The following is a 27,306-nucleotide window of genomic DNA, read 5'->3' on the forward strand; positions in this document are numbered from 1 at the left end:
CAGCTTGTTATCATTAAAGGTTTCTGGAAATGTTTTATTTTTGCCTCAGGGAAAACAAAAAGCTAATGTTCTTTCCTTTCTTGCTGATCTTATCAGCCCAGTACATATGTTTTGACCCTCTCATACTTCGTTTTTTATACTAGGACTTTTCAAATAGACCAAGTTAGCTTGCTGAGAGGACTCAAATTTCATGTCTTACCCTATTATGATTTAAAATTTGAGCACATATGAAAATAACTGACAAAATGACATGACAAAAATATATCAAGAATTTCTACCGCCTTTTTTGTGGGGTCCCTCAGAGGCAGGAGGTTTTGTTTGTGAGCATGTGCATTAATACTGAACGGTTTTATTCTTTGTTGTCTTGCTCATTTTTGCCAAAGCCAACAGTTGTTCCCTCAATGTTCAAATTGAGCAAATGCCCAGTCATTACCATGTAACAGGGTGATTCTGTCAAATACCTGAATACCCTTTTGGTTGTTCTCTAAATTTCGTCAGCGAGCTGAAATACATCTCCCTTTGTTTCTGGCAGATGTTAAAATTAGACCTTCTGAAAATTCTTAAAGAAAAAAAAAATTGTTTTTACCTTTTCAAGTCTTGCATTGGAATTATTCTTGATTTAATATCTACCTGTGACAGAAATACAATGAAATCCCAGTATCAGCAGGAACGACACCTCACGTGGTCAGAATGTAACTTGTATGTGCTAACTAGAAAGTGGTGACACTTTTTAACAAAAACCACGTTGACAGTGAATCTCAATGAGACTTCTCACGCTGGCTTGTTGTTTGCTTTTGTAGTTTAACTCGGCTGCTAAGCAGCTGATAGAATGGGACAAGCCTCCCATGCCAGGAGTTGATGCTGGAGAATGTACCTCAGCAGCAGCCCAGAGCAGCACTGCCCCAAAGCACTCCGACACCAAGAAGAACACCAAAAAGCGGCACTCCTTCACTTCCCTCACCATGGCAAACAAGTCCTCCCAGGCCGCCCAGAACCGCCACTCCATGGAGATCAGCCCTCCTGTGCTCATCAGCTCCAGCAACCCCACAGCTGCCGCGAGGATCAGCGAACTGTCTGGGCTCTCCTGCAGTGCCCCCTCTCAGGTAAAGCCTCAGAGAGGTATAAAAAAAGAGCTAGGTCACAAAAGGATCTATTTGCAAGCGTGTTTGTTCACTAGCTGGGAAGTACAATTTATTTCAGCTTCTGAAGTAATAGTTTACCTGGGACATGAAGCCTTTATTTTATTATTTTGGGTACCAAGGATTGAACGTGGGGGCACTTGACTTTTGTATTTTATTTAGAGATGGGGTCTCATCCAGTTGCTTAGTGCCTCACTGTTGCTGAAGCTGGCTTTGAACTTGTGATCCTCCTGTCTCAGCCTCCCGAGCTGCAACTTACTGGCATGTGCCACTGCATAGGTGAAAAAATAGAGAATGGAAAGTTAACTAGGAGTATGTCAACCCAGAACTACTGTCTTCTTCAGAGGAAAGATCAGAACTTACAAGATGGGTCAAATAATATCAGTTTCACTAATCAGTCACTCAGTTTTACAAAACCTTCTCATAGTGCTACTTTGGAAGATATTATCAGCTTAAATTTGATCTCTCCTCAAATTTAAGATGCTCTTGTTGAAACATAACATTTGCAGCTCCTTACATCTGTATAACTCACCTTGATGTTTAGACTTCCCAGTCAGAGTTGTAGATAAAAAAGAAGAGAAAAGATGGAAAGAAACGTTTAATTTAAATTAGAAATAGGCCTATGGGTTATTTATTTATTTTATCCTCTACTGGGAATGGAACCCAGGGCCTCACACATGCTACACATGCACTGTACCACTGAGCTATATCCACAAGCCTTTTAAAATTGTATTCTGAGACAAGGTCTCTCCAAGTTGCTCAGGCTGACCTTGAATTTGCAGTTCTCCTGCCTCAGCCTCCTGAGTAGCTGGGATTATAGTGGTGCACCCTGAGCAAATGTGCTTTGCATTTTTTTAAAAGCTCATTATTCATCAATATTTGACTGTCTTAAAAATTAGTCATATAGCTAGGTGTGGTGGCACATGCCTATAATCCCAACTACTTGAGAGTCTGAGGCAGGAAGATTGTAAATTTGAGGAGGCAAGTCTCAGCTAAGTTAGTGAAACCATGTCTCAAAATAAAAAAGGACTGGGGATGTAGCTCAGTCGTAGAGTGCTTCTGGCTTCAGTCTCCACTATTGTGGGGAGGGAAGGAAGAAGCTGCACATAATTATTATGTTACTAAAAACACAGTTGACTGCAAACTTTCATTCATTCATTTGGTAAATGCTTATTGGGAACCTTATTATTGTACTCATCTAGGCAATGTGTACGTCAAAATACATAAGATATAGGACTTCCCTACCTTAGGCCTTAATTCTGGAGTATAAAATGAGCCTGACTGTGCACCTGCCTACATTCCAGTACTACTAGCTTTATCCAATTAGGTAATGGCTATATTTCCTTCAACTTAAAGGTCAAAAAGCTTAGTCCCAGGTAAAGCCTGCCACATGCAGGAGAAATTTCTTTCTAGTCTTGGATCATTTTTTAAGATTCATGCAGACTTGACATTTACTTCACATTACAGCTTTGGGTTTTTAAAAATATATATAAATACAAGAGTATTTCCCCTTAAAGAAAAGAAATATATAGTAGTCCTGGTCCTTAAGAAGTTTACAGTTTAATAAGTTCCTGTATTGGATCACAGAATAAAAATTTACCACATAATTTTTGTGTTCCTTGCCAGTTTTATTGAAAATCCTTTTCCCTTATCATTTATTTAACACTGCTTCTGTAGATTCATACTGTGTGTTGGGAGTTATATGCATCCACTTCTTGAGTGAGATTGTGCTGTTTTGACTTTTTAAAAAATGATGAGGTCGCACGACTTTTGATCTTCTTAAGGAAAGTAGGGTGCATACACACACACACAAACATGAGTGCAATGAAGGCAGAGGTCTTTTTTGTTTTTTGATAACATCCCATAGGGCAGACATTCAGTGAGCACACAATATTCAAATGAATGAATCAGTTGAAAAATGAATAGAGGATGGAACCATGTGATTTTAGTCATGTAACTAATCATCCCTATGTGAAAAACAAACATGAACTGAGGATCAGAGTGTGGAGTACTAAGTGAGGTGGACCTGGAAAGATTCAAAATGGAAGGTTTTTTTAAATAAGGTTCTGCAGGAAAAGGCAGTCAAGACAGACATTCACTAATAGGAAGTTGACCCTGCATTTCCATCTTGTGATCCAGCAACATTTGCACAGTGAGGTTTTCTTGACATGAAAGACAGCTTCTGCTAAGAATGGTGACAGCAGTGAATGAGAAGAGCCTCGAGAGAATGGACAGGCATTTGGGGGAGTAGAAGAAAAATCAAAAGAGAAAGATAAATAGAGACTTTACCCCTTCTGCAGAGAGCTCAGCAGCCAGGTGTGAGCACATCTGCTCTTGCCACACCCAAGCTGGGAGTGAAGACTGTAAAAGTAGAGCTGTTTTGTTGTTTGGGTTTGAATAGCTTAGGAAGCAAGGCTCTTTCTGTGTTCCATTAAAACACTTTCCCCTTCAGCCACCCCACCACTCCTCCCGTGCTGCAGTTCTGTTCTCAGTGGTAGCGCGTTGCCTCAGGGAGGAGTTATTTCTAGAAGAAGGTGGGAAGTGTTTGAAGTGCTTCCCAGTTTCTCCCGCCCAGGTTTATAGAAAACCCCACTTATCTTGGGCACTGTGTACACTGGAGGGAACCACAGTCCACAATAAAGCATTGAGTATGTGTAGCATATGTGACATGCTCCCTCCTAACTGTGGAGATTATGGGAAATGGTCCATGGGAGGCTCTGAAACAGGGCTAACTTTTCCTCTGCCCAGCAAAGGGCCAGTGTGCAGGTTTCAGTAAAGCCCATTGCTGAATCTGCCTTTGGCTATCCGCCTGGTTTCTGTCTTCCTTTCCTTACTCAGGCCCACCTTTACCTTCAGTTTTCTTTTCCTCTTATATATTATTTATTTAGGAGTGAACCCAGAGGTGCTTTACTGCTGAAGTACATCCTCAGCCCTTTTTATTTTTATTTTTTTAAATTTTGAGACAGGATCTCAACTAAGTTGCTCAGGGCCTTGCTAAGTTGCTGAGGCTGGCCTGGAACTTGCCATCCTCCTGCCTCAGCTTCCCCAGTCACTCAGATTGTAGGCGTGCATCACTGTACCTGGCTGGGATTACATTTTTATTATAAACCAAGCTTTCCCCCTGCCTTCTCCTCTCATCCCAGTATGGGAGATTGAATCCAGGGTCTCATGCATTTTAGGCAAGTGTTCTACTACTGAGCTCCATCCCCAGCATTTTTGAACCTAACGTTTTTGATGTATCATTGTTTCTTTGGAGAAACAAGATTCCAGTGAACTCCATTGCTTCTATACATGGTAGAGGAAAAAACAGTCTATTTCTTCAGGAACCCACCCCACTCCCTAATTTTTACAGCATCACACAGCACCATTGCATTCTGAGTTGGCCCTGCTCTGCAACATGAGTGAAATTGATCAAGTAATTGAACACAGGCAATGAAATGACCCGAATAACTCAATTTCTTTCTAGTAAATTAATCTTGGGCAGTATCCTAGACAAGACACCTTTGAAAACAACTAATTTGGCTTGATATTGTTCCTTTAAAGGTTTATAAATAATTGCCTGCTGTAGGCATGTCTAGGCAGCTGCATTTTAATTAAGCATCCCAACTGACTAGAAGTCATGAAAAATGATCTTGAAAATAACAAAATATTTAAGAATTTTTACCTAGATCCAACAATGGAGAGACAGGTGAGTGATCAGCCACAACTCACCTTAGCTGGTTCTTCCACAGAATTGTTAGCTTAGTGGAGCACCAGATGTCTGACCATCTGAAAGGGCAGTGTGACCCATGGTAGCAGGCAAAAATGAGGTAGCAAGTTGTTGTGAAACTAACAATAGCTCAGCTCTGTGCATACAATATTGTAGTGTCCAGCTTTTGTCACATGCCTCTGCAGTATCCGGTAAAATGCCTCGTATAAATTGGGTAATCAATTGGGTTGAATATACTGAAAAGAATTCTGCCTTCCCAAAATAACAAAAGGTACAGATTTTTAAAAATGGGACCTCCTTCTTTTTAATAACTTGTTTTTTTCTTGGCAGGTTCATATAAGTACCACCGGGTTAATTGTGACCCCACCCCCAAGCAGCCCAGTGACAACTGGCCCCTCATTCACTTTCCCGTCAGATGTCCCCTACCCAGCTGCCCTTGGAGTGAGTATAGCTTCAATCTTTATTTTTTCTTTTTAGTATTTAGTCATGTGGATCTGGCACACTCTACTTCCTGTCACCTGCAGTTTATGCTGATACTTGCTGGGTGGGATGGATCCCTATCTTTAATCTTAATAACCTTAATCTTAATAGCCTTAGCTAATCTTACAAAAAAAAAAAAATTAGAGAGTTTCTTGCTTGGAACCTGAACATTGTTTTAACAATGAGGATCATTGGCCTGAAGCTATTGGAAGAACTCTGAAAAACACATTTAATTTTATTACAGTTCAACCTGGTTTTCTGAAGGCTTGGCCTTTATTTCCCTAGAGTTTCTAGATCTTGCTTATTTCTTTTAAAGACACATTTATAGAAATACTTGAGGAGATAGATCCCAGAGGCTAAAAAGGGTTAGCTTTGAGTCACACGATACATTGATACCAACTCTGCATTTAGGATTCATCCTTCAGTTTCTCATCTAGTGTAGCAATAGCTACCTAAACATATTGACTGTCCTAGAAGGCTCCCTTAGATTGTGTTGATTTCCTTCTGAAAACCATCCTACAGGTAGAATAATCAGTAATTGCTTAAAAACATCTGAATGGGAGAAATTCATAGGGAGAATTAGAATCGCTGAGGGAGATGGATTCAGAGCAAAGGAACACTGGAGAGAGAATTCAAAGAATAAGCAAATGCAAAGACCTTAGGCAGTAGAGAGAATCGGTAGTCCTTGCTTCCTAAGGTTGTAGGCAGTTGAATTTCAAGAAACTGGCAACAGTGAGACACCTCTTGTCCGGGAACAGACCCTGGCTTGTACATTCAGACTATTTGTTCCAGCACTGGGTTGAATAAAGACAAAAACATCAGATCGCCACAGTTCTGGACCATGGCATCGCCCAATCCCGCCCCACACCTGTGATTTGTGGTGATGCGCTTAGAGAAGCAGTGTGGCCTGAAGATGGAGACACGGACCTGGGATGGAACAGACCTGGTTTGAAGTTCAGCTTAGCCCCTTATTTGTTATATGGGAAAGTTACTCGGCCTCTTTATGCCTCAGTGTCCCTACTTGTAAACTGAGATTGATAGTGTGTATGTCACAGAACGAGATCATAGAGAGGGCTGGCTATTACTGGTCTAGCCCTCCACTGAGGACTGTTGCAAGGCGGGTTTGCAACATGTGCCACTGGTTTACCCTTTGCCTTGGAGGGCCTGCCTCACTTTGTTATGGTTTCCTCTGCTCTCTGTAGTGGTGAGGGTTCTCAGCAGCTGGTTTGCCTTTAGGGTGTGGATTTTATATATGTTGTAAAGATTAATGTTTTTCTCTGCTAGACAGTTTAGAGCCCAAATTTGTAGCCCTGTCCAGAAAGGCTTTCACAACCTATCAGTTAAAATGTTGACTCCTTCTGGTTTTATCGCCCTCAGTTTACATTTGCTTAATTTTTCTTATCTAATATTTATTTTTCCCTGATATAGTTTATAAAGAGTTAAAAACTGATTTTGAAACAAGTACAAATAGAGTTATTACCTACCTTTTGAAAACTTTTTATAGAATTAAATATATTTTTATATTTAAATGGAGTTAATAATGTCCCATTAGAAGTTAAATTTTTATTTTTTTTAATGTTCCCTGGATGGTTACAACTTCCTTGATAGTGTAATTGTTTGGTAAAGGAGACTGTGCCTTGATTCATCTGGGGAGAAGATGAATTTCAGTTAACATTTATTAAATGTGGTTTCCATGAGAATCTACTAGCCCCGGATGTTTGATTGGAGCCAAATTTCATAAGCATCCTGCCCTCTAATCTCCTGGGGAGACTCTCCCCTTCCTTTCCCACCCCCAGTGCACACATATGACTAGTTGGTATTTCCATTTTAAGATGACCACTTTTCCTGGAAAATTCTAACTTGATTTCTTAAGGTAAAGAAAAAAAAAAGACTTTTTCATCTTAGAAAAATTAATTAGTGGAAAAGACCTAAGGCTGGCTGAGTTTCAGCCCTTGTGAGCTGAAAATTTTACAGTATGGTAAATGGCCAGTTCCTTTTAGCTGGGGGCCTACTCTAGAGCAAATCAATAGGACAGGTCACAAGAGAACATGAATATATAAAAATTAATTTATATTCAACCATGTTATCCTAGGATTATATAAGAAAGCCTTCATGCTAAGCAAGAGAAAGATTTATTAAACAGTATGTCTAGTGTGCCAATTACATTTAATGAAAAACTAATTATAAACAGACTTGTCTGTCATCCCTGGAGATGTCTCGATCTCAGAGTCCCTGGTAGGCCGGCAGAAATGTTTCAGATTTAATATGTTACGTTTAAGTGGGAAAATCTCAGCAGCCTGTGCCCTCTGCATCTTACATTAATTGTGGCAAGTATTCTATTTAAAATCTGAAATAATTTCTGAAGACTTTTGAGTACTATCACAGCAATAGTATACAGCTCAGTAGAAAAGAAACCAGACTTCTCATGGTATGATTTATATGTAATAAATGTCACCACTAGAATAGGAAATGAAGATTATTTCCAGTGTTTTTTCATAAATTGAGACTTTTTAATATTTTATACAGAATGAAGTTAGGAGCATATGTCCCATACATTTCACATGCAACAGTTAAAATGTTAAATGTCTAACATTATGAGCAACGCTGGTATTCCAACTGTTGTGCTGATACATCAAAACCATTAAGAGTAGTGAGGTTTTTTTGACTAATTTTGTGGGATGGGGAGGGTGGAGATCTTAGCCTTGTATCTTCTGTGCACTGGCAGAAGAACATTTGGAACAAGTAATTAACAATCCCTGATCCTCAGTGCCAGTTGAGAGCTATGTTAGAGGCACAGTGAGTGTTCTCATTCATGAAGCACTCAGGGAGGATCTCTTACCTTCTGGCTGCAGAGCCAAGTGCCAGCAATACAGAGAAGTGTGAGACAGTCTCTGACTTTACAGTTTCATGAATCATGACAATAGCTTCCATTTGTTGAGCTTCTGCTATTCTCTGGGGTATGAATGGCAACTTACGTAAATCCTTTAAAATTTTATTCTGATATATACAACACCAAGATATACCCTGACATCATCACAAAAGCATGGAACACAACCCACTCCAATTCAGTCCCCAGCACCTGCCCCCGACTCTACCAATCCCTGTTCAAGCCATATACAGTTTACTTTTTAAAAATAGTGTCAAATTAGTGTCCTGTAGATAGACCTGATGCCAGAACCCACTATTCCACATCTATGCATGCACATAGAAAAGTTCAGTTAGGTTCATTCCACTATTCTTCCTCTTTCCCTTCCCTTCTTCCTCCCCATCAGTCCCCTTCATCTGTTCTCCTGATCTTTCCTTCAATTTTATGGAATTCCTCTCAATTTTTCCCCCTTTCTCTCCCTACCCCATCATTTTGGATTAACTTCCCCATATCAGTAAACATTCAACCTTTGACTTTTGGGGGCTGGCTTATTTCACTTAGCATCATAGTCTCCAGTTCCATCCATCCAATTATTAACTCTGTCTTGCAGATTGGTATATTAAGGCATAAAGACCTTCCATAATTTACATAATTAACTGGCTGGAAATATCTCTTCTTTCTTATAGATTAAATGTGGAATAATAAATTACAGTTTATGCATGCAGATGGTAATGCTGCTGAAATTGGTAGCACTGTTGACTTGAAGGAAGCATCTTCATGCAGTAGCTTGAACCATTCCCTCATCGACCACTGACATGTATCTTGAGTTCAGTACTTAGAAAGACGGGTTAGAGATGTTGATATGCATGGTTGAAAGTGGGTTGATTGGAAATTAGATGTTTAAAGAGAAATGATGGGATTGAAGATGTTAAATGGTATTTGCCCAAGAGACCCATTTTTTTGTACCTTGGGAAGTTTATGAAGAAGATTCATACATAAAAAGACAGTTGGAAAGGAAATGATCCTTTTATGGTCAGTTGAGCTTGTGCCTGAAACTCCAGCGCAGAGCACTTTACCCGTAAACTGGCTTACAGCCCTTGGCCCAGGCTTGATACCTACTGAAGGGTTTCCCTTATCCTTAGCCAAATCCAGATCTAACCGCTTTCTGGGCTGGTTGCATGAAAGGGCAAGAGGATGCCAGAAAGAAAGGACTTCACACCCACGTACTTGAACTTTTCACTCCCAATGTCAACTAGCAAATGAGGCCTGTCAGTATCTTGGAATACTGCCCTCAGAGAGAAGATGCCCCATTCGTAGCTGCTCACTCTAGCAAAGGCAGGAAGTCAGAGACTGGCCTATGAGTCTGGACCAGGGTTGGAATTTGTCTTCTTTTCTGACAGCAAAACCCATGTTGCTTCTACAAAGCAAAGCTGTCTTTTTCAAAAATCAGGGTTCAGGAGAACAGACCCTGGAAATGGAAAAAGATGGCTATTAATTTCATATTAGCAAGCCTCCGCAAACAAAATGTGACCTGTGTTCTTAGCAGGTCTGTAGGAGTTTGTTTGTTTGTTTTGTTTTTGTCTGGTAGGGGAGAGTGCATCTTGGCCTCTGGTGCTTGGGCTGGACCAGACTGTGAGTTAATAGGCAGGTCTCCAGGTCTACTCCTGGTGAATGAAAGGCTATGGTTTTCTGTGTAGAAATTTCCAGTCTTGCAGCCTATCAAACTGCCTGAAGCACAATACACAGCAGATTACCTTTTGAACTTCCACATCACCAGAATATTTCAGTTTAGGTTGTTTATAAAGCAACCCACAGAACTTCCTTGTGTGTCCCAGCCCTGGATTGACTGAGCCGTATCATTTGACCAACCACACAGGGCCAAGCAGCATCTAGGAATCTGATTTTAATCAGTCTTTCTCTCTTGGTCTTATGCACACTTACTCAGTATTGTGTGAGTGTGGGGGGTGGGGGGAATCTGTCCAATTTTATTCAGAACATCTATGCTTGACTATGCTTCAACCACAAAAAAAGAGAACTGTATTTTCTCTTAGGTACAATCTCCAGGATCTTTCAGAATATCCTCTTTTATGCCATATCTTAGTGCCTAACTCATTCTTTGCAAGTGTAATGTACATGAAGCATTAGTTTACTGTATTTTGTAGCAATAAGATGTGACTTTTCTTTTCACATGGTTATAATGTGACATATATTTATATAAGGCTCATAGATTTTTTTTTGGCTTTTTTTTTTTCTTAAAGCCTATTTAGTGTAGCCTCTTTAAAAGATACAACAGATAAATTTAATTTCCTTGTTGAACACACGCCATTTGTCTTCTGCCTTTCCACAGCCATGCTGTTTTGAGACTGGGCTTGGAAATCAGGGTTTTTTTCCTACAGTTTCTCACTATATTACTCTATGTATAGTGCAGATTTGTTAGCTCACCCTCCAAGCCACTGAAGTATTACTATCTTTTGGTCATTCAGCTCCTTTTTGCTGAGTATTTTCACCAGGATTATCTTTATTTTTTTAAAAAAAATTATTTATTTATTCAAATCAGTTATACATGACAGCATAATGCTCTTCGATTCATAGGACACAAATGGAGCACAATTTTTATTTGTCTGGTTATACCCAAGGTAGGGTCATACTATTCATGCAATCATACAGATACCTAGAGTAATATGTCCGTCTCATTCCACCATCTTTCCTGCCCCCATGCCCCTCCCCCCTCCTCTTTGCCCTATCCAAAGTTCCTCCACTCATCCCATGCCCCTGCCCTGGATGTTATCAGAAAACATTCAGCCTTTGTTTTTTGGCGATTGGCTTATTTCGCTTAGCTTGCTATTCTCTAACTCAATCCATTTAGCTGCAAGTGGCATAATTTTATTCTCTGTTAATGTTGAGTAATATTTCATTTTATATCTATACCACAGTTTCTTTATCCATTCATCTATTGAAGGGCATCTAGGCTGGTTCCACAGTTTGACTATTTTGAATTGTGCTGCTATGAACATTGATGTGGCAGTGTCACAGTAGTATGCTGTTTTTAAGTCCTTTGGGTATAGGCCAAAGAGTGGGATAGCTGGGTCAAATGGTGGTTCCACTCCAAGTTTTCTAAGGAATCTCCATACTACTTTCCAGATTGGCTGCATGAATTTGCAGTCCCACCAGCAATATATGAGTGTGCCTTTTCCCCCACATCCTTGCCAACACTTATTGTTGTTTGTATTCTGGAGTGAGATGAAATCTTAGTTTTGATTTGCATTTCTCTAACTACTAGAGATGTTGAACATTTTTTTTATATATTTGTTGATCAGTTGTATGTCTATTCAGCTCCTTGGCCCATTTATTGATTGGGTTGTTTTTTGTGTGTTTGGTAGGTTTTTTTTTGTTTTGTTTTGTTTTGTTTTGGGTGTTAAGTTTTTTGAGTCCTTTATATATCTGGGAGATTAGTGCTCTATCTGACATGCATGTGGAAAAAGTTTGCTCCCAAAATGTAAGCTCTCTGTTCACGTCATTGTTTCTTTTGCTGAGAAGAAGCTTTTTAGTTTGAATCCATCCCATTTATTGATTCTTTCTTTAAAATATTAATTGTAGGTGGATACAATACCTTTATTTTATATATTTATATGTAGTGCTGAGGATCGAACCCAGGGCCTCACACGTGCTGGAAAAGCACTCTACTGCTGAGCCACACACAATCCCAGCTCCCCCATTTATTGATTCTTGATTTTATTTCTTGTGCTTTAGGAGTCCTGATAAGGAAGTCAACGCTTAATCCAACATGATGAAGATTTGGGCCTGTTTTTCCTTCTATTAGGTGTAGGATCTCTGGTCTAGGTCCTTGATCCATTTTGAGTTGATTTTTGTGCATGTTGAGAGATAGGGGTTTAGTTTCATTTTGCTGCATATGGACTTCCAGTTTTCCCAACACCATTTGTTGAAGAGGATCCAATGTATGTTTTTGGCGCCTTTGTCTAGTATGAGATAACTGTATTTATGTGGATTTGTTTCTGTATCTTCTATTCTGTGCCATTATTCTTCATATCTGTTTTGGTGCTGTTTTTGTTAATATACCTTTGTAGTATAGTTTAAGCTCTGGTATTATGAGACCTCCTGCTTCACTTTTCTTGCTGAGGATTGCTTTAGCTATTCTTGGTCTCTTATTTTTCCAGATGAATTTCATGATTGCTTTTTTCCGTATCTATAATGAATGACATTGGGATTTTCATTGGAATCACATTGAATCTGTATAGCACTTTGGGTAGTATGGCCAGTTTGACAATGTTAATTTTGCCTATCCAAGAGCATGAGAGATCTTTCCATCTTCTAAGGTCTTCTTCAATATCTTTCCTTAGTGTTCTGTAGTTTTCATTGTAGAGGTCTTTCATCTCTTTTGTTAAGTTGATTCCCTAGTATTTTATTATTTTTGAGGCTATTGTGAGTGGGATAGTTTTCCTAATTTCTCTTCCAGTGAATTTATCATTGATGTATAGAAATGCATTTGATTTATGGGTATTGATTTTATATTCTGCTACTTTGCTGAATTCTAGAATTCTAGAAGTTTTCTGGTAAAGTTTTTTGGATCCTCTAAGTATAGAATCATATCTTCAGCAAATAATGATAGTTTGGGTTCTTTTTTTCCCTTCATATTCCTTTAATTTCTTTTTTCTATCTAATTGTTCTGGCTAGAGTTTCAAGGACTATGTTGAATAGAAGTGGTGAAAGAGGGCATTCTTCTCTTGTTCCAGTTTTTAGTGGGGAGTGCTTCCAATTTTTCTCCATTTAGAATGATGTTGGTCTTGGGTTTAGCAGGGATAGCTTTTACAATGTTGAGATATGTTCCTACAATCCCTAGTTTTTCTAGTGTTTTGAATATGAAAGGATGCTGTAATTTGTCAAATGCTTTCTCTGCATCATTGATATAATCCTATGATTCTTATCTTTAAGTCCATTGATGTGATGAATTACGTTTACTGATTTCCGTATGTTGAACCAACCTTGCATCCCTGGAATGAACCACACTTGATCATGGTGCACTCTTTTTTTAAACATATTTTTGTATGCAATTTGCCAGAATTCTATTGAGAATTTTTGCATCAATGTTCATCAGGGACATTGGTCTGAAATTTTCTTTCCTTGATGTGTCTCTGTCTGGTTTTGGTATCAGGATGATACTAGCCTCACAGAATGAGTTTAGAAGGGTTCCTGCCTTTTCTATTTCATGGAATAATTTGAGGAGTATTGGTATTAGTTCTTCTTTGTAGGTCTTGTAGAACTTGGCTGAGACTCCATCTGGTCCCAGGCTTTTCTTGGTTGATGGGCTTTTGATGGCATCTTCTACTTCCTTGCTTGAAATTGATCTGTTTAAATTGTGTATGTCCTCCTGGTTCAGTTTGGGTAGATCATATGCCTCTACAAATTTGTTGGTGTCTTTGAGATTTTCTAGTTTACTGGAGTATAAATTTTCAAATTAGCTTCTAATTCCCTTCTGTACATCAATAATATCTATTGTAATAATTCCTTTCTCATCATGAATGTTAGTAATTTTAGTTTTCGTTCTCCTTCTTTTCATTAGGGTGGCTAAGGATTTGTCAATTTTATTTAGTTTCTCAAAGAACCAGCTTTTTGTTTTGTCAATTTTTTGAATTGTTTCTTTTGTTTCAATTTCACTGATTTCAGCCTTGATTTTAATTATTTCCCGTCTTCTTCTTTTGGTGTTGGTTTGTTCTTTTTCTAGAACTTTGATATGTAATGTCAGGTCATTTATTTGTGGACTTTTTCTTCTTGTAACGAATGAGCTTAATGCAATATGCTTTCCTCTTAGCACTGCCTTCATAATGTCCCAGAGATTTTGATAAGTTGTATCAGTTCTCATTTACCTCTAAGAATTTCTTTATCTCCTCCCTTATGTATTCTGTTTTCCATTTGTCATTCAGTAGCATATTTAAATATTATTGGAGTGGCTTAGATTTTTTTATTTTATCCTTGATTTCTAATTTCATTCCATTATGGTCTAATAGAATGCAGGGAGTATCTCTATTTTTTTGTATTTGCTGAGACTTGCTTTGTGGCATAATATATGGTCTATTTTGGAGAAGAACCCATGTGCTACTGAGAAAAAAGTTTATTTGCTCTTTGATGGATGGAATATTCTATATACATCTGTTAAGTCTAAATTATTGATTGTTTTATTGAGTTCTATAGTTTCTTTGTTTAGTTTTTGTTTGGAAGACTATCCAGTGGTGAGAGGTGTGTTAGAGGCACCCAGTATTATTGTGTTATGGCCTATTTGATTCTTGAAGTTGAGAAGAGCTTGTTTGATATACATAGCTGTCCTGTTGTTTGGGGCATAGATCTTGATGATTGTTATGTCCTGTTGATGTATGATTCCCTTGAGTAGTATGAAATGCCTTTCTTTATCCTTTTTTGCTGACTTTAGTTTAAAGTCCATTTTATCTGATATGAGGATGGAAACCCCTGCTTATTTATATGGTCCATGTAAATGATATGTTATTTTCCCATCCTTTCACCTTGAGTCTTGTGGATGTCTTTTCCTGTGAGATGAATCTCTTGAAGGCAGCATATTGTTGGGTCTTTTTAAATTTTTTTTCCAATCTTCTAGTCTATGCCTTTTAATTAATAAGTTTAGACCATTCACATTCAGGGTTATTATTGAAATATGGTTTGTATTCCCTGTCCTTTTGGTTTATTTTTGGTTTTTAACCTGACTTGGTTTCTCCTTTGATTGGCCTTTCCTTTAGTGTAGTTCCTCCCTTTGTTGATTTTCATTGTTGTTTTTCATTTCCTCCTCCTGGAATATTTTGCTGAGGATGCTCTATAGTGCAATTTTTCTTGCTGTAAATTCTTTCAGCTTTTGTTTATCATGAAAAGTTTTCAGATCATATCAAATCTGAGGCCTTATTTTACTGGATATAAGATTCTTGGTTGGCACCCATTTTCTTTTAGAGCTTGGTATATGTTGTTCCAGGATCTCCTGTCCTTTAGGGTCTGGGCTGAAAAGTCTGCTGAGGTCCGAATTGGTCTCCCCCTATATGTAATCTGATTCTTCTCTCTTCTGGCCTTTAAAATTCTATCCTTATTCTGTATGCTAGTTATTTTTATTTTAATGTGCCTTGGTATAGATCTGTTGTAATTTTGTACATTTTGTGTCCTGTAAATCTTTTGTATTTGATTTTCCAATTCATTCTTCATTTTCTGATATTATTTCATTGAAGAGATTGTGCATTCCTTTGTTTTGAAACTCTGTGCCTTCCTCTATCCTGATAAATTTTAGATTTGGTCTTTTGATGCTATCCCATAATTCTTAGATGTTCTATTCATGGTTTCCTACCACCATCACTGTGTGGTCAACTTTATTTTATATTTTATTGTGTGTTTGTGTGTGTGTGTGTGTGTGTGTATATATACTATATGTACATATTCATAAATCAATTAGTATAAATATACATATACACAAACACACATATACACACACACACACTTGATTGTATATTTTGTCTTTATTGTCTGAGGTTCTGTCTTCCAAGTGATCTAGTCTGTTGTTGTTGCTTTCTAGTGAGTTTTTTAATTTGTTTTATTGTTTCCTTCATTTCATTGATTTCTGTTTGTTTGTTTTTTCTAAATCTCTTTCTTTCTTGAAGTAGTCTTTTGCTACCTGTATTTGCTGTCTTATCTCTTTGTTGGTGTGATCAATTTTTGCCTTTTTTTGCTCTCTTAGGTCATTCTTTAATTCCCTGATCATTTTAATTATGCACATTCTGAACTTCTCTGTCATTTCATCTACTGTGCTATCAATGGATTCTTTTGTTATAGTATCTTGGTTTGTTTGCAGCGTTTTCCTCCCTTGTTTTTTCATGTTGTCTGTGTGTCTTCCTCTCTTGCACTGTGAATCTGAGGTATTGCAGTTTCTACCCTATAATCTTGTAGTGTCCCTGCAGGTTAGGAATACATCACCTTTATGGGGGAGATCAATGTTTAGAGCACCCACGGCAACTAATATGCAACCATAAATCAATTAGCTTCTATTTAGACAGTTACAGTTTTGCCCCAATAAACAGAAATGATGAGTATGATTATCTTCTAGCATATAGTCAGTCGGTTTCATAAGAGTTTATAGTTTCTAGTGGTGGACAGAGAGAAGGAGGGAGTAGGATGTGATGTTTATGAGGTAGGATGTGAGAATATAGAGGTATTAGATTACAGAATGAGTGAAAGAGGATCATCAACAGAAGTTGGCTCTTAGCAGGAGGAAAAAACAGAGAGGTAACCCCTGAGCAAGGCTCCCTATTGCTTTTGCAACAGGATGGTGACTGGTAGTACACCTAGTAGAGATAATCTGGTGCAACCTGGCCCATAGGGACCTTAGGGATGGTCTTCCAGGACCTGGCTGTTGTCCTTAGGTGGAACGACCATGTCCCTAGTTAATAGATGAAGTACATGTTGATGAGATTCAAATTTTTATTCCAAAAAATAGAAACAAAATGACTTATGAGCTATGTTTAGAAATCACTAAATTTTTCTCATCAATATGCTGATGTATAGAAGCCATTTGTGCTAGGTAGGTACATCTATTAGTCTCCTTATTTCTCTTCTGATTCAATTTTTACGATTAAGGGCTTCAAAGATTGGGGTAGGGGGTGGTGGGTTTTCAGGCAGTGCTTGTTTTCCCAGGAGTTTCAATATGCAGACCCTAGAGAATCATCTGGAGTTTATAGATCAGAAAGTAACAATTGCTCCATTGATTTTCAAAAGACTTGGAGTCCTGTAGGCAGAACCCCATTAGGCTGTGCCCATAAAGGAACGAGCAGCTTTTCACTGGTGTACTTGTTAAAGATTACCAGCCTTGATAGTCCTAAATTTCAAAAGCTAGCAGAGTTAAGAAAAGAATAAGCCAAAGTAGCAACAATGGCCCAGTGACTGTGGCACGCTATTGTTTGGGCTTTTTGGAGACCAAGCATCAAAAGAAATTTTCTTTCAAAGGAATGATTTGAGATATAATGCCGCTAAATTGTTTTGTGTTGTGTTTAAGTTTCAGGTTACAGAAACAATCACAAATTAATTCCTAGCAAACAGCATGACATAGCTGCCCCCTCAACAGGCATTTGAATTCTGGTCCCAGTTTGTACTTTAAAGTGCTATTAATCTTAAAATTACACGGCATCATTTCTTTATTTTTTCCCCCTTTTTCCTCTTTCCTCTTTCCAAGAGTGATTACTTACCTGTTTGGTAAAAACAAGTTGCTGTGGCTTTAAGATGAATTTTTAAAGGGGGTCTCCTAAGAGGCAGCCTGCTGGTTCTGCTCTGTATGGATTTTCCATTCGAATCTTGTATAAATTTCTGGTGCCTTTTCCCTCCCACCTTCCATAGCAGATGTTAATAAATATTTTGTTGTCCCCTCCTTTTCTTTTTTTCTATACTAGACCATGAATCCTCCCCTTCCACCACCCCCTCTCCTGGCTGCCACTGTCCTCGCCTCCACACCACCAGGCGCTACTGCTGCTGTTGCTGCTGCTGCTGCTGCCGCCGCTGCTGCTGGAATGGGACCCAGGCCTGTGGCAGGATCCACTGACCAGATTGCACATTTACGGCCTCAGACTCGCCCAAGTGTGTAAGTGAGGATGTCATTTATTACTGCTTAAGTATTCACTTAAAACTAAGCCTAAACAGGAGAGGTAGAAACACACCTTTCTGATATGAGCTGCTGACAGGCTTATGGCCCACCAAGTAGTTTGTGTTCTGCAGACCTCTGCCTGGTCATGCATATAATTAGGAGACTGCTGAAACAGAATGCGCCTAACACATCAGCGTGCTAGGCAGCTCTCTTGCTGTGGAATGGCCTTTCACAGTTAGGGAAACATGCCGTTTTCTTCTTTCTAATAGCAAACGTGTGGGGAACTGCCTTTTTTTTTATTTTATTTTTTTTTTAAATAACTCCTGTTTGAGCTTTTGGTCTTGATTTTCATTCCTTGCAGTAGGGCATTAAGAAACAGGAAGGTGTTCCACACAAATCAGATCTAGGCGGATGCTAACACATAATAAGAGGGAGTTGGGAAGAATAGAAGTTCATTGGATTAGACAAAGGGGAATGAAGGGAAGGGAGGGAGGTTGGGAATAGGAAAGACAGTAGAATGAATTGGACATAACTTTCCTATGTTCATATATGAATACACAACCAGTGTAACTCCACGTCATGTACAATCACAAGAATGGGAAGTTGGACTCCTATGTATAATATGTCAAAATACACTCTACTGTCGTATATAACTATAAAAGAATAAATAAAAAATATTTTAAAATATATGTTAAAAAACAAATCAGATCTAGGTATAAAAAACTCTACATCCCCAGCAATAATTATCCAGAAAAGTCTATTATTCTGTCCAGAGTTTATTAGTGGCGAATGCAATAAGATTTTTACAAATCCTGATTGTTCACAGCACCAGTCAGAACTGTAGATTAGTTTGAGTATCTTATTTTCAGGTGTTGATAGGCAGAATCACTTTACATTGTGGGGTTGTTTTGTACTCTCTATGACCTAGACCTTCTTTTCCTCTGAGTTTTTCAAATGCAATCTCCTTCCTGGCTGAGCATATACAAACAGGTGCAGCCCAAGCCTCTAGGTTGAGCTTGTGTTTGGAAGGCAGCATATTGTGCTTCTCAATGGGATTTTATACCATATGTCCTCATTTGAGGCTATTTCCCAAGTCTATCAAGTGCCATTTGAAGTGCCCAGTTTTCCCAGTGGGAACCTAATCCATAGCAGCACATAAGGCACTCTTAGAAACAGCATTAAAGGGCTGGGGTTGTGGCTCAGTGGCAGAGGGCTTACCTAGCATGTGAGGCACTGGGTTCAACCTCAGCACCATAAATAAATAATAAATAAATAAATAAATGTACATCAACAACTAAAAAATATTTTTTTAAAAAGAAACAGCATTAATTCTGTTACACCATACAAATACCATTTGATGGATACTTTTCCACGCTGGGAGGAGAAGATCTTGGCAAGGAAGGCCTGTAACTCCATTTAAAATGTAAACAGCAAAATCTCTTTCAAGGGAGACTTGCGAATGCTACTTATAGATTAAAAGTTTGTGCTTTCAGTAACATTTGTACAACATTCAAGATGTTGTAACAAACAAGAGTTTTGAGCACCTCGGTGTATGTCTGTTAGCCTGAGATCAAATGTTTTCTTCCTATTCTAGGTATGTGGCTATCTACCCATACACTCCCCGGAAAGAGGATGAACTAGAACTGAGAAAAGGGGAGATGTTTTTAGTGTTTGAGCGTTGCCAGGATGGCTGGTTCAAAGGGACATCAATGCATACTAGCAAGATCGGGGTTTTCCCTGGCAATTACGTGGCACCCATCACGAGGTATGGTTTTGAGTAAATGGTTTACTAAGTTCTAAACAGAACAGCTTTGTTCTTTCCCAGGATTTCCAGCCTGTTGTTATTTCTTCTCACATTATGATTGCCTGTTACATAGCCAAAGTTTTTAAAATCCATATCTATATCTGCTAAAACCCCTTTTAATGCTAAGATCTTAGCTTACTTTTCACATGGATATGTGTGAAATTATAGGTTTCTACCAATAAATATACTGGGTTGGAAGTTATTTTCTTTAATTTATATGTTAGAAGACTCAACTGTACCCTTTTCAGTTGTTTTCCTACTAGAAAATAAAAGGAATAATGTTTGAAATAAGAGCTATGTTATTAATACTTTTCTGTTTATATAATGCCTACTATATACCAGGCATGCTGATTTCTAAACCCATTACATTTATCAACTCTCAGTCCTTAAACACGTCATTGATGTAGTTACTGTTATTATGCCCCACTTAATAAGTGAGGAAATTGAGGCATAGAGAGATCAAATAACTTGTCTGAGATGACACTGAAGAAGGTCTCAAGCCCATACCGTGTGGATCTATATCCAGTCATTAACTGGGCAATTACCTGTGAATTCTTAGTCAGAAATAAAAATGCCTTAAATATGGTGTTGATCCATTTTAAATAAGAGCAGTTTTGTTCCCCAGGGGACATTTAGCAGTAACTGAACATAATTTTGATGGGCATTTGGTCACAACTGAAGGTGTGGGGTGCTGATGGCATTTAGTAGGTAGAGCCCAAAGATGCTGTTCCATCCTGCAGTGTGCAAGACAGCCCCCACCTCACCCCACAGGAATAATCTGGCCCAAAGTATCATAGAAATCCTATTAAAGAATGATAGGACTTTATATATGTAAAATTTTTCTCTATTTTATTTAAAGATAATTTACCTTCTGGTCACTGAGGAAACTATTCTCAGGAACTAAAGGAAATGACCAGTAATTAAATCAACATGGAAGAAGCCCCAGGTTCTGACCACTGGACTTTTAATAATAGTCTAGGTTTAACTATGTTAAATCATTCTTCAAATGTCCTGATTTTAAACAAATGACTTAATGAACTGACATGTTTGTCAGCTGTTGGCCTTGATTTATAGGTTGGCTAGCAGCCTAATCAAATGAAAATCACTATTGTTGCAGATGGTGACAGAATGTTAGCTTTAATTTGACTTGCAAATTTTTAATCAATATAAACCTTCTATTCTGTATATGTTAAAATCGACATTCAGAATCCAGCCCATCCAGAAAATGGCAGATAAAACCTCCTTGGTGCAAAATAATAATAATAATAAATAAGGGAACTACAACAAACAACAGTAAATAAATGAAGTTGGTCAAGCTGAGATTCAAAAACAGATTATTATAAGTCTGTTTAACTCTGGAGCAATTCTTGCTTAGAATAAGTGCTCTCTGAGTCATCATGATAAATAAGAAGTATGTTTGTGCTATTAAAATACCCTATCAGAGAATTGCTCTAAACAGAATGGTCATTGTCTAAATGATTTTAGGAATATAAAAAAAATACATTATACAAAATCACTTTGTTCTTAATATAATTACATTCATAGGAAATAAATTTGTTTAGAGCTAGCCGTACCCGCCAAAATATGCAAATACTGAAGGAACAGAAAAGTCCCATTTTATACTGGACCTACCTTCAAGGAACTTTCACTGCGTCATCAGCATTAGCACGGGATTTATTTCTAAAAAGAGAATACACCACATTTTGTAATCAAGGGCGAAATTAAATTAAAGATACACTGTGTTGAATATAGAAACAGAACAAAGGAAGGAATCTGCATGAAACAGTGGAACCATAAGATCTTAAACTTGGACCCCAGGCAAGACTTGTGGAAATGATGGGATTTGTGCTGGGTCTTGAAACAAATGAGACTGAAATTGGTCAAGAGCAGCCAGAAAGGTCATTCCCAGAATGTGTGCATACGTGTGTGTGCACGCACAGACACTTGAGTGATGTGTCCGAGGCAAGTAGAGAGAAGGTCAGAAGCTGTGGAAATGAGGCTATTTAAGGGAATACACCTGGCTTGTCTGGTAGGTGAAAGCAGGAGAATCCAGGACTTTGGAAGTCAGTGGGATGCTTGGTTTGTGACATGGAAAACTGAACCCAGCAACTGTATATTCTTGAGCAGAGTGTGACGTGTTGGTCTCTGGTGACTCAGAACAATTTCAAGACCTTTCTCTGCCTCAGGGCCATCATTTCTTTGAATTTGCTCTTCTTAAAAACTTTGTAAAAATAATTCCATTCATTTTTTATAACCTTCTGTCTTTAAAGCCCTGAGTCATTTTTCTTGCATTTAATTGTTCTCTCTCTCATTTTGCTGATGGATTGGGCTTTCTGTTTCTGTCTTGGCAGGGCGGTGACAAATGCTTCCCAGGCTAAAGTCCCTATGTCTACTGAGGGTCAGACAAGTCGAGGGGTGACCATGGTCAGTCCCTCCACTGCAGGAGGGCCTGTCCAGAAGCTCCAGGGAAACGGTGTGGCCGGGACACCCAGTGTCGTCCCCACGGCTGTGGTATCAGCAGCTCACATCCAGACAAGTCCTCAGACGAAGGTCCTGTTGCACATGACTGGGCAAATGACAGTCAACCAGGCCCGCAACGCAGTGAGGACAGGTAAGAGGAGAAGACCAGGGCACATCAGGGAAAGAATTTGCCTGTCTAATGGCAGATCATTTATGGCAGAGGTTGAGAAAATTAGGTATAATATTAAAATGATGAACAACAGTCGAATAAGCTGGGAATGGTGGCACATGCCTATAACCCCAGCTACTTTGGGGGCTGAGGCAGGAGGATCTCAACTTGGAGGTCAGCCAAGGCAACTTAGTGAAACCCTGTCCAAAGAGTAAATGAAAATATGACTTCTGTAATCAAGATTGTAAGTCTCAGATCTCACTGTTCCTAGCTCTGTGACCACTGTATGATTCTTTGCCAACTGGTGTGTTGATCATTGTTGATGAACTAAGTTGTGAATTCATTTTAGACCCAGTAGAATCTTAAATAGCTTTCTTGGTTCTGTAGCATTGAAAACCTACTGAGAATCTTGGGTAACAATGGTGGGGTAAACTAAAGGCTTGTAAATTCTGTCGGAAAAAGAAGAGAAATGGTTCGTTATGAGCCAGGCACGATGACACAGGCCTGTCTTTATTCCCATCTATTCAAGAGGCTGTGGTAAGAGGATCATAAGTTTAAGACCAGTCTGAGCAGCATAGCAAGACCCCCAACTCATAAAAAGAAAAGAGAAATGATTAATTGAAAAAGGACTTGAGGCTGATATTGCTCAACACTGTAGAGAACCATCAAAAACCTATTCTGTGTGGAAAGGTGTTCTCTTTAACTAAAGGGTTTTGGGTTATAGTTGAACCTCTAGGTTCTCAACAGAATCCAGGGCTGATCTGGAAGGAAAATAGTGTCTAGAGATCCAGCCAAGATTTTAATTGCATTTAAATTACTATCCATCCATTCTTTATTGTAATAAGTAGCAGTAGCAACCTTTCATTGTGTGTGATGCAGTAAACTGACTCATGTTTCAATGAGTAGCATTTGGTAGGAAGTTGACTTTTTCCTCCTGTTGTCTACCAGTTGCAGCACATAACCAAGAACGCCCCACGGCAGCGGTGACGCCCATCCAGGTACAGAATGCCGCCTGCCTTGGGCCTTCATCTGTGGGCCTGCCCCACCATTCGCTGGCCTCCCCGCAGCCTCTGCCTCCAATGGCAGGCTCCGCTGCCCATGCTGCTGCTGTCGGTATCAGTCGAGCCGGTGCCCCACTGGCCTGTGCTGCGGCCACTTCGCTGACCTCCCCGAGCATCACCGCTGCCTCTCTGGAAGCCGAGCCCAGTGGACGGACAGTGACCATTCTCCCTGGACTTCCCACGTCTCCAGACGGCTCTTCATCAGCTTGTGGGAGCGGTTCAGCAAGCAAACCAGACAAGGACAGCAAGGTAAGAGCGCACCCTTCTCTGCCGGTGCTGTGTCCCGTGGTGTCTCGCTAACGCACATACTCTTTGTTTGAGTCCTTCTGGTGCTTACCACGGGTGAGTCACTGTCCCCGAGCCAGGAACACAGTGGGGAGGAAACGGGGCACCACCCTGTCCTGCATTCAGACTCCTGCCAGTTGCCCAGCCCTCTGTGGGCATTAGGGAGGCCACGGTGAATAAGACTTCGGTGAGCCGCCTCTCTCAGCTTGGTCTCTGGCAGGAATTTTCTTTCTTCTTGGGTCACTCATTCTTTCATCATTTTGCTGTCCTTAAGTTTTCCTGTTTACTTGTTCACAAATCTGTTAAAAAATAAAAAGAAAGAAAAATTTGAAGACACAAGGGGGTTGAAAACGTTGATTAAAAGTATTATTTGTTGCCGGGTGCTGTGATGCATGCCTGAAATCCCAGTGGCTTGGGAGGCTGAGGCAGGAGGATCACGAGTTCAAAGCCAGCCTCAGCAAAAAGCAAGGTGCTAAGCAACTCAGTGAGACCCTGTCTCTAAATAAAATGCAAAATAGGGCTGGGGATGTGGCTCAGTTTTTGAGTGCCTTTGCATTCAGTCCCCTGTACTCACCCCCTCCCCCACCAAAAAAAAAGTATTACTGGTGGCTTTATTTTATCAACAGTACATCTGACATTAGCATGGTTCCTTCAGAGGACCTGAAATACAGGGAAAAATTGATTTTCTAAACTCATATGTATTTTTCATGTTTTTCACTTGGGGCTGAATATCAAAGAAAATACAAGTAGAAAACTGTTTCAAGTACTCACCGATGGATGGGTTTTGAGACAGGTAGTTAAAGGAAAGAGAAACTGATAGTGATTAAATGTGACCAGGAGAGAAGAGATAATATCAGGGTCTACATAATAGTACTGCAGTCGGCACTTGTTCCTCAATATTTCATGCATTCCCACTAAAGCTGTGGATCAATCCTCGGAAGCGCTAGGGTAATCATAAACTCTCGGCACCTGGTTCAGCGGTGATGTATGTTGCTGTATTTAAATGGGTAGGTGAGCCTGTAAACAGGAATTTATAAGGAAATAAACTTTACCGCTTACTAAAAATATTTAACTTTTTACATGAGAAATTTTGAAAAAGATTGATATCTATTCCGTGTTTATAATCAACTACATTAAACTTGGGCTCAAGCTGACACATCCAACTTTGTTAATATCATTAAAAGAGTTATTTTTATGGTTTAGATTTTAATGCATGGGCACGGTGTGTCCCAGGGCCCTGGTCACTGATGGGGAAGGGCCTCTTCAGCCCCTACCTTCCCAGGAATCCTGGTATAGCATTCATCGAATCTCTGAAACTTGTTTCCTGTGGTTCCCAGAGATGTCCACCTCCTAATCCCTAGAACCTGGGGAAATGTTTCCTTGCTGGCCAAAAGCACTTGACAAATGTGCTTAAATTAAGAGTGCCTATCTGGGAAGACCCAGGGTTAAGTACAAGGGTTTTCCTGAAGGGGAGGCAGTGGGGTCAGGAGAGAAACAGAAGGGGAAGCAGAGGTAGGAGTGATGAGAGAAAGGAGCAAGCCAAAGAATCCCGGCAGCATCTTTTCCTACAGCATCCAGGAATGGAGCCCTACCAGCACCCTTGATTTTAAGAACTGCTTTTCACCACAAAAGTTGGTGCAATGTTACAGCTGCAACTAATCCAGGACCCTGAGCATCATTCCCTTGAGTACCCATCCCTGACCAATGGCTAATGGCCTGTGCTTGGACACCACAAGGGCTGCTAGTGCCCTAACTCTGTGGATGGTCCCTGGTCATCGTCAGACATCCTTAGCTCAGAGCAAAGGCACTGAGCACACATGTGTCTCCCTGTGCCCTCCCTTCATTGTAAGGGGCCTTGTGGAACATATCGATCCTTTTACATGATGCCCCGAGATGTTCACAAAGTTGTCTCCTTATTTCTTCCTTTTTTTAAGGTCATACTCTTGTTCATCATGTCACAGATATCCACGTTTTCCCTTCTCAAGACTACTACTTCATTTGATGTTCCAAGTCTGTTGATAGTACAGTAATTCCATGATCATCATCACTTAAATAATCACGAATCCTCACAACTAAGGGTCCTTTAGCCCACATTCCTAAATCACCTCTACTAGGGTATCACGGGGCCACTTGCCAGATGCTACATTGAGAGCAAATGTCTTTCAAACTCATTTTTGCTATCACTCACTGGTAGCAAACTTTTCCTGGAAGAGTCTGCTCAAATTGTTGTTTCCTTTCCTAAGTGGTTGTAAACCTTGAAAGTTTTTTAGTTTGAAAAATTCTAGAATTTCCCAGTCTGCAGAGTGCCTTGTCTTCTTTTTGAAACGTCCTCATGTTTGCCTGTTGAGTTGACCTTGATCCCCAAGTTCACTAGAGTCTCATAGATTATTGGTTGTACTTCAGCTGTCAAGAGTATCCATTTGATCTCTCGATCCCTCTTTTCACCCATTTCTCTCTTATCAAGATTTATTCTTCCTTTTCAGTATGAAGAGTATCCTTCCCTTTGCTCCTTCCATCTGAGAACCATTGTACACTCCAGATAGCAGATCTGTGTCTTTCTTGTTCTTTTTGTTTCAAATATCTTTTTAAATCCCCTTTTAATTTTTTTTTTTTTTTTTTTTTTTTTGTCTTTAGCATTTTGGCAAGTTTAAGCTCATTCTGATCTTCAGCCTTCTTGAATCACCATGAGCCATACTATGTTCTTTGTTACGGGCCCTTCTCTTCATCTTTTTGTACATGTCCTTTAAAAATGTGAGCCCATTACGCTGCTCCATGGGGAATCACATCAGTTCCTTTGGATGCCTCTACATTTTCATCTGCCCAGATAATTTGCAATTGTATGGGTAGGATTTCATTTTGAGAGTCTTCCCTTTCCTCTTGAAGCATCTTCCCTTTTGAGTTTCATGTCATACATGTTTTCTTTGAACTTTTAAAATCAATTCTTTTAAAAGGAAGAGTTCAAACCTACCTCCAGTCTCTTCTGGGCGCCTTCCTCGAAGTTCTTGGTATTTCTGCTTCTCCTGGAGAGCATGTCTAGCTCCTGGCTGGTCTCCTCTCCCCATAGTTGATCAGAATCAGATCCAGAATTGCAGTGTGCTTGGCTTTCTGTGAGATTGAACTATCAGCAAGTCAAGGGAAAAGTATATGAGAATCTCTTCTGCCTACGCTGTTCCTTTTGAACCGTATTTTATTTGGAAGTCCTGTATTACAAAATCTTAGGAATATCTAAAAGTTATGTTTTCATCCCAGAGTTAAAGTCTCTAGCTAACTTGGTATGTGTACTCTGTATTGGACCAAAGTTATCAAGAATACTCTATATTTTCAAACATAATCTTAGTTATTACTTGTTTGAAATCTGGACCTTTCTGTCATTGTTATTTTTCCTTCCATGAGATCCCTGATTTCTTTCATAATCATGAGTTTAACAGCTTGGTCTGCTGTTTTTCTAAAAATGGATAAAACATCAACATTTACTGCCTCAACTCCTCACCCCCAAATTCCTCACAATTCTCTCTTAAGGAGCCAACCACAGGTTTTCTTCAGTCAGCCAACATTTAAGGACCTGTCTGTTATTCTTGATTTTCTTAAGCAGAGCTTCCTATCCGGTTTTTAAGATTCATTGTTTTCTATTCTGAGCCCTTTTCCTGAAGTCCCTGCTGATTATTTTCTTTGCTCAAACCATTTTCCTTCCTCCCCATT

The 27,306-nt window shown here is 39.3% G+C and overlaps 1 protein-coding gene across 1 annotated transcript in view; it reads left to right on the plus strand.

The window, feature by feature from the left end:
- Sh3rf1 (SH3 domain containing ring finger 1) overlaps positions 1 to 27,306 on the plus strand; it is a 165,768-nt gene that overhangs the window by 123,480 nt on the left and 14,982 nt on the right. Inside the window, exons 5-10 of the mRNA XM_046447866.2 lie at positions 801 to 1,103; positions 5,179 to 5,289; positions 17,638 to 17,825; positions 19,423 to 19,593; positions 21,984 to 22,243; positions 23,210 to 23,571. Of these exons, the coding sequence (XP_046303822.1) occupies positions 801 to 1,103; positions 5,179 to 5,289; positions 17,638 to 17,825; positions 19,423 to 19,593; positions 21,984 to 22,243; positions 23,210 to 23,571 (1,395 nt within the window). The remainder of the gene's footprint in view (positions 1 to 800; positions 1,104 to 5,178; positions 5,290 to 17,637; positions 17,826 to 19,422; positions 19,594 to 21,983; positions 22,244 to 23,209; positions 23,572 to 27,306) is intronic.

The sequence above is a fragment of the Marmota monax genome, unplaced genomic scaffold (genome assembly GCF_021218885.2).
Source record: "Marmota monax isolate L192 unplaced genomic scaffold, Marmota_monax_Labrador192_F-V1.1 WCK01_AAM20220418_F8-fsc00040, whole genome shotgun sequence".
NCBI classification, from domain to species: domain Eukaryota; kingdom Metazoa; phylum Chordata; class Mammalia; order Rodentia; family Sciuridae; genus Marmota; species Marmota monax.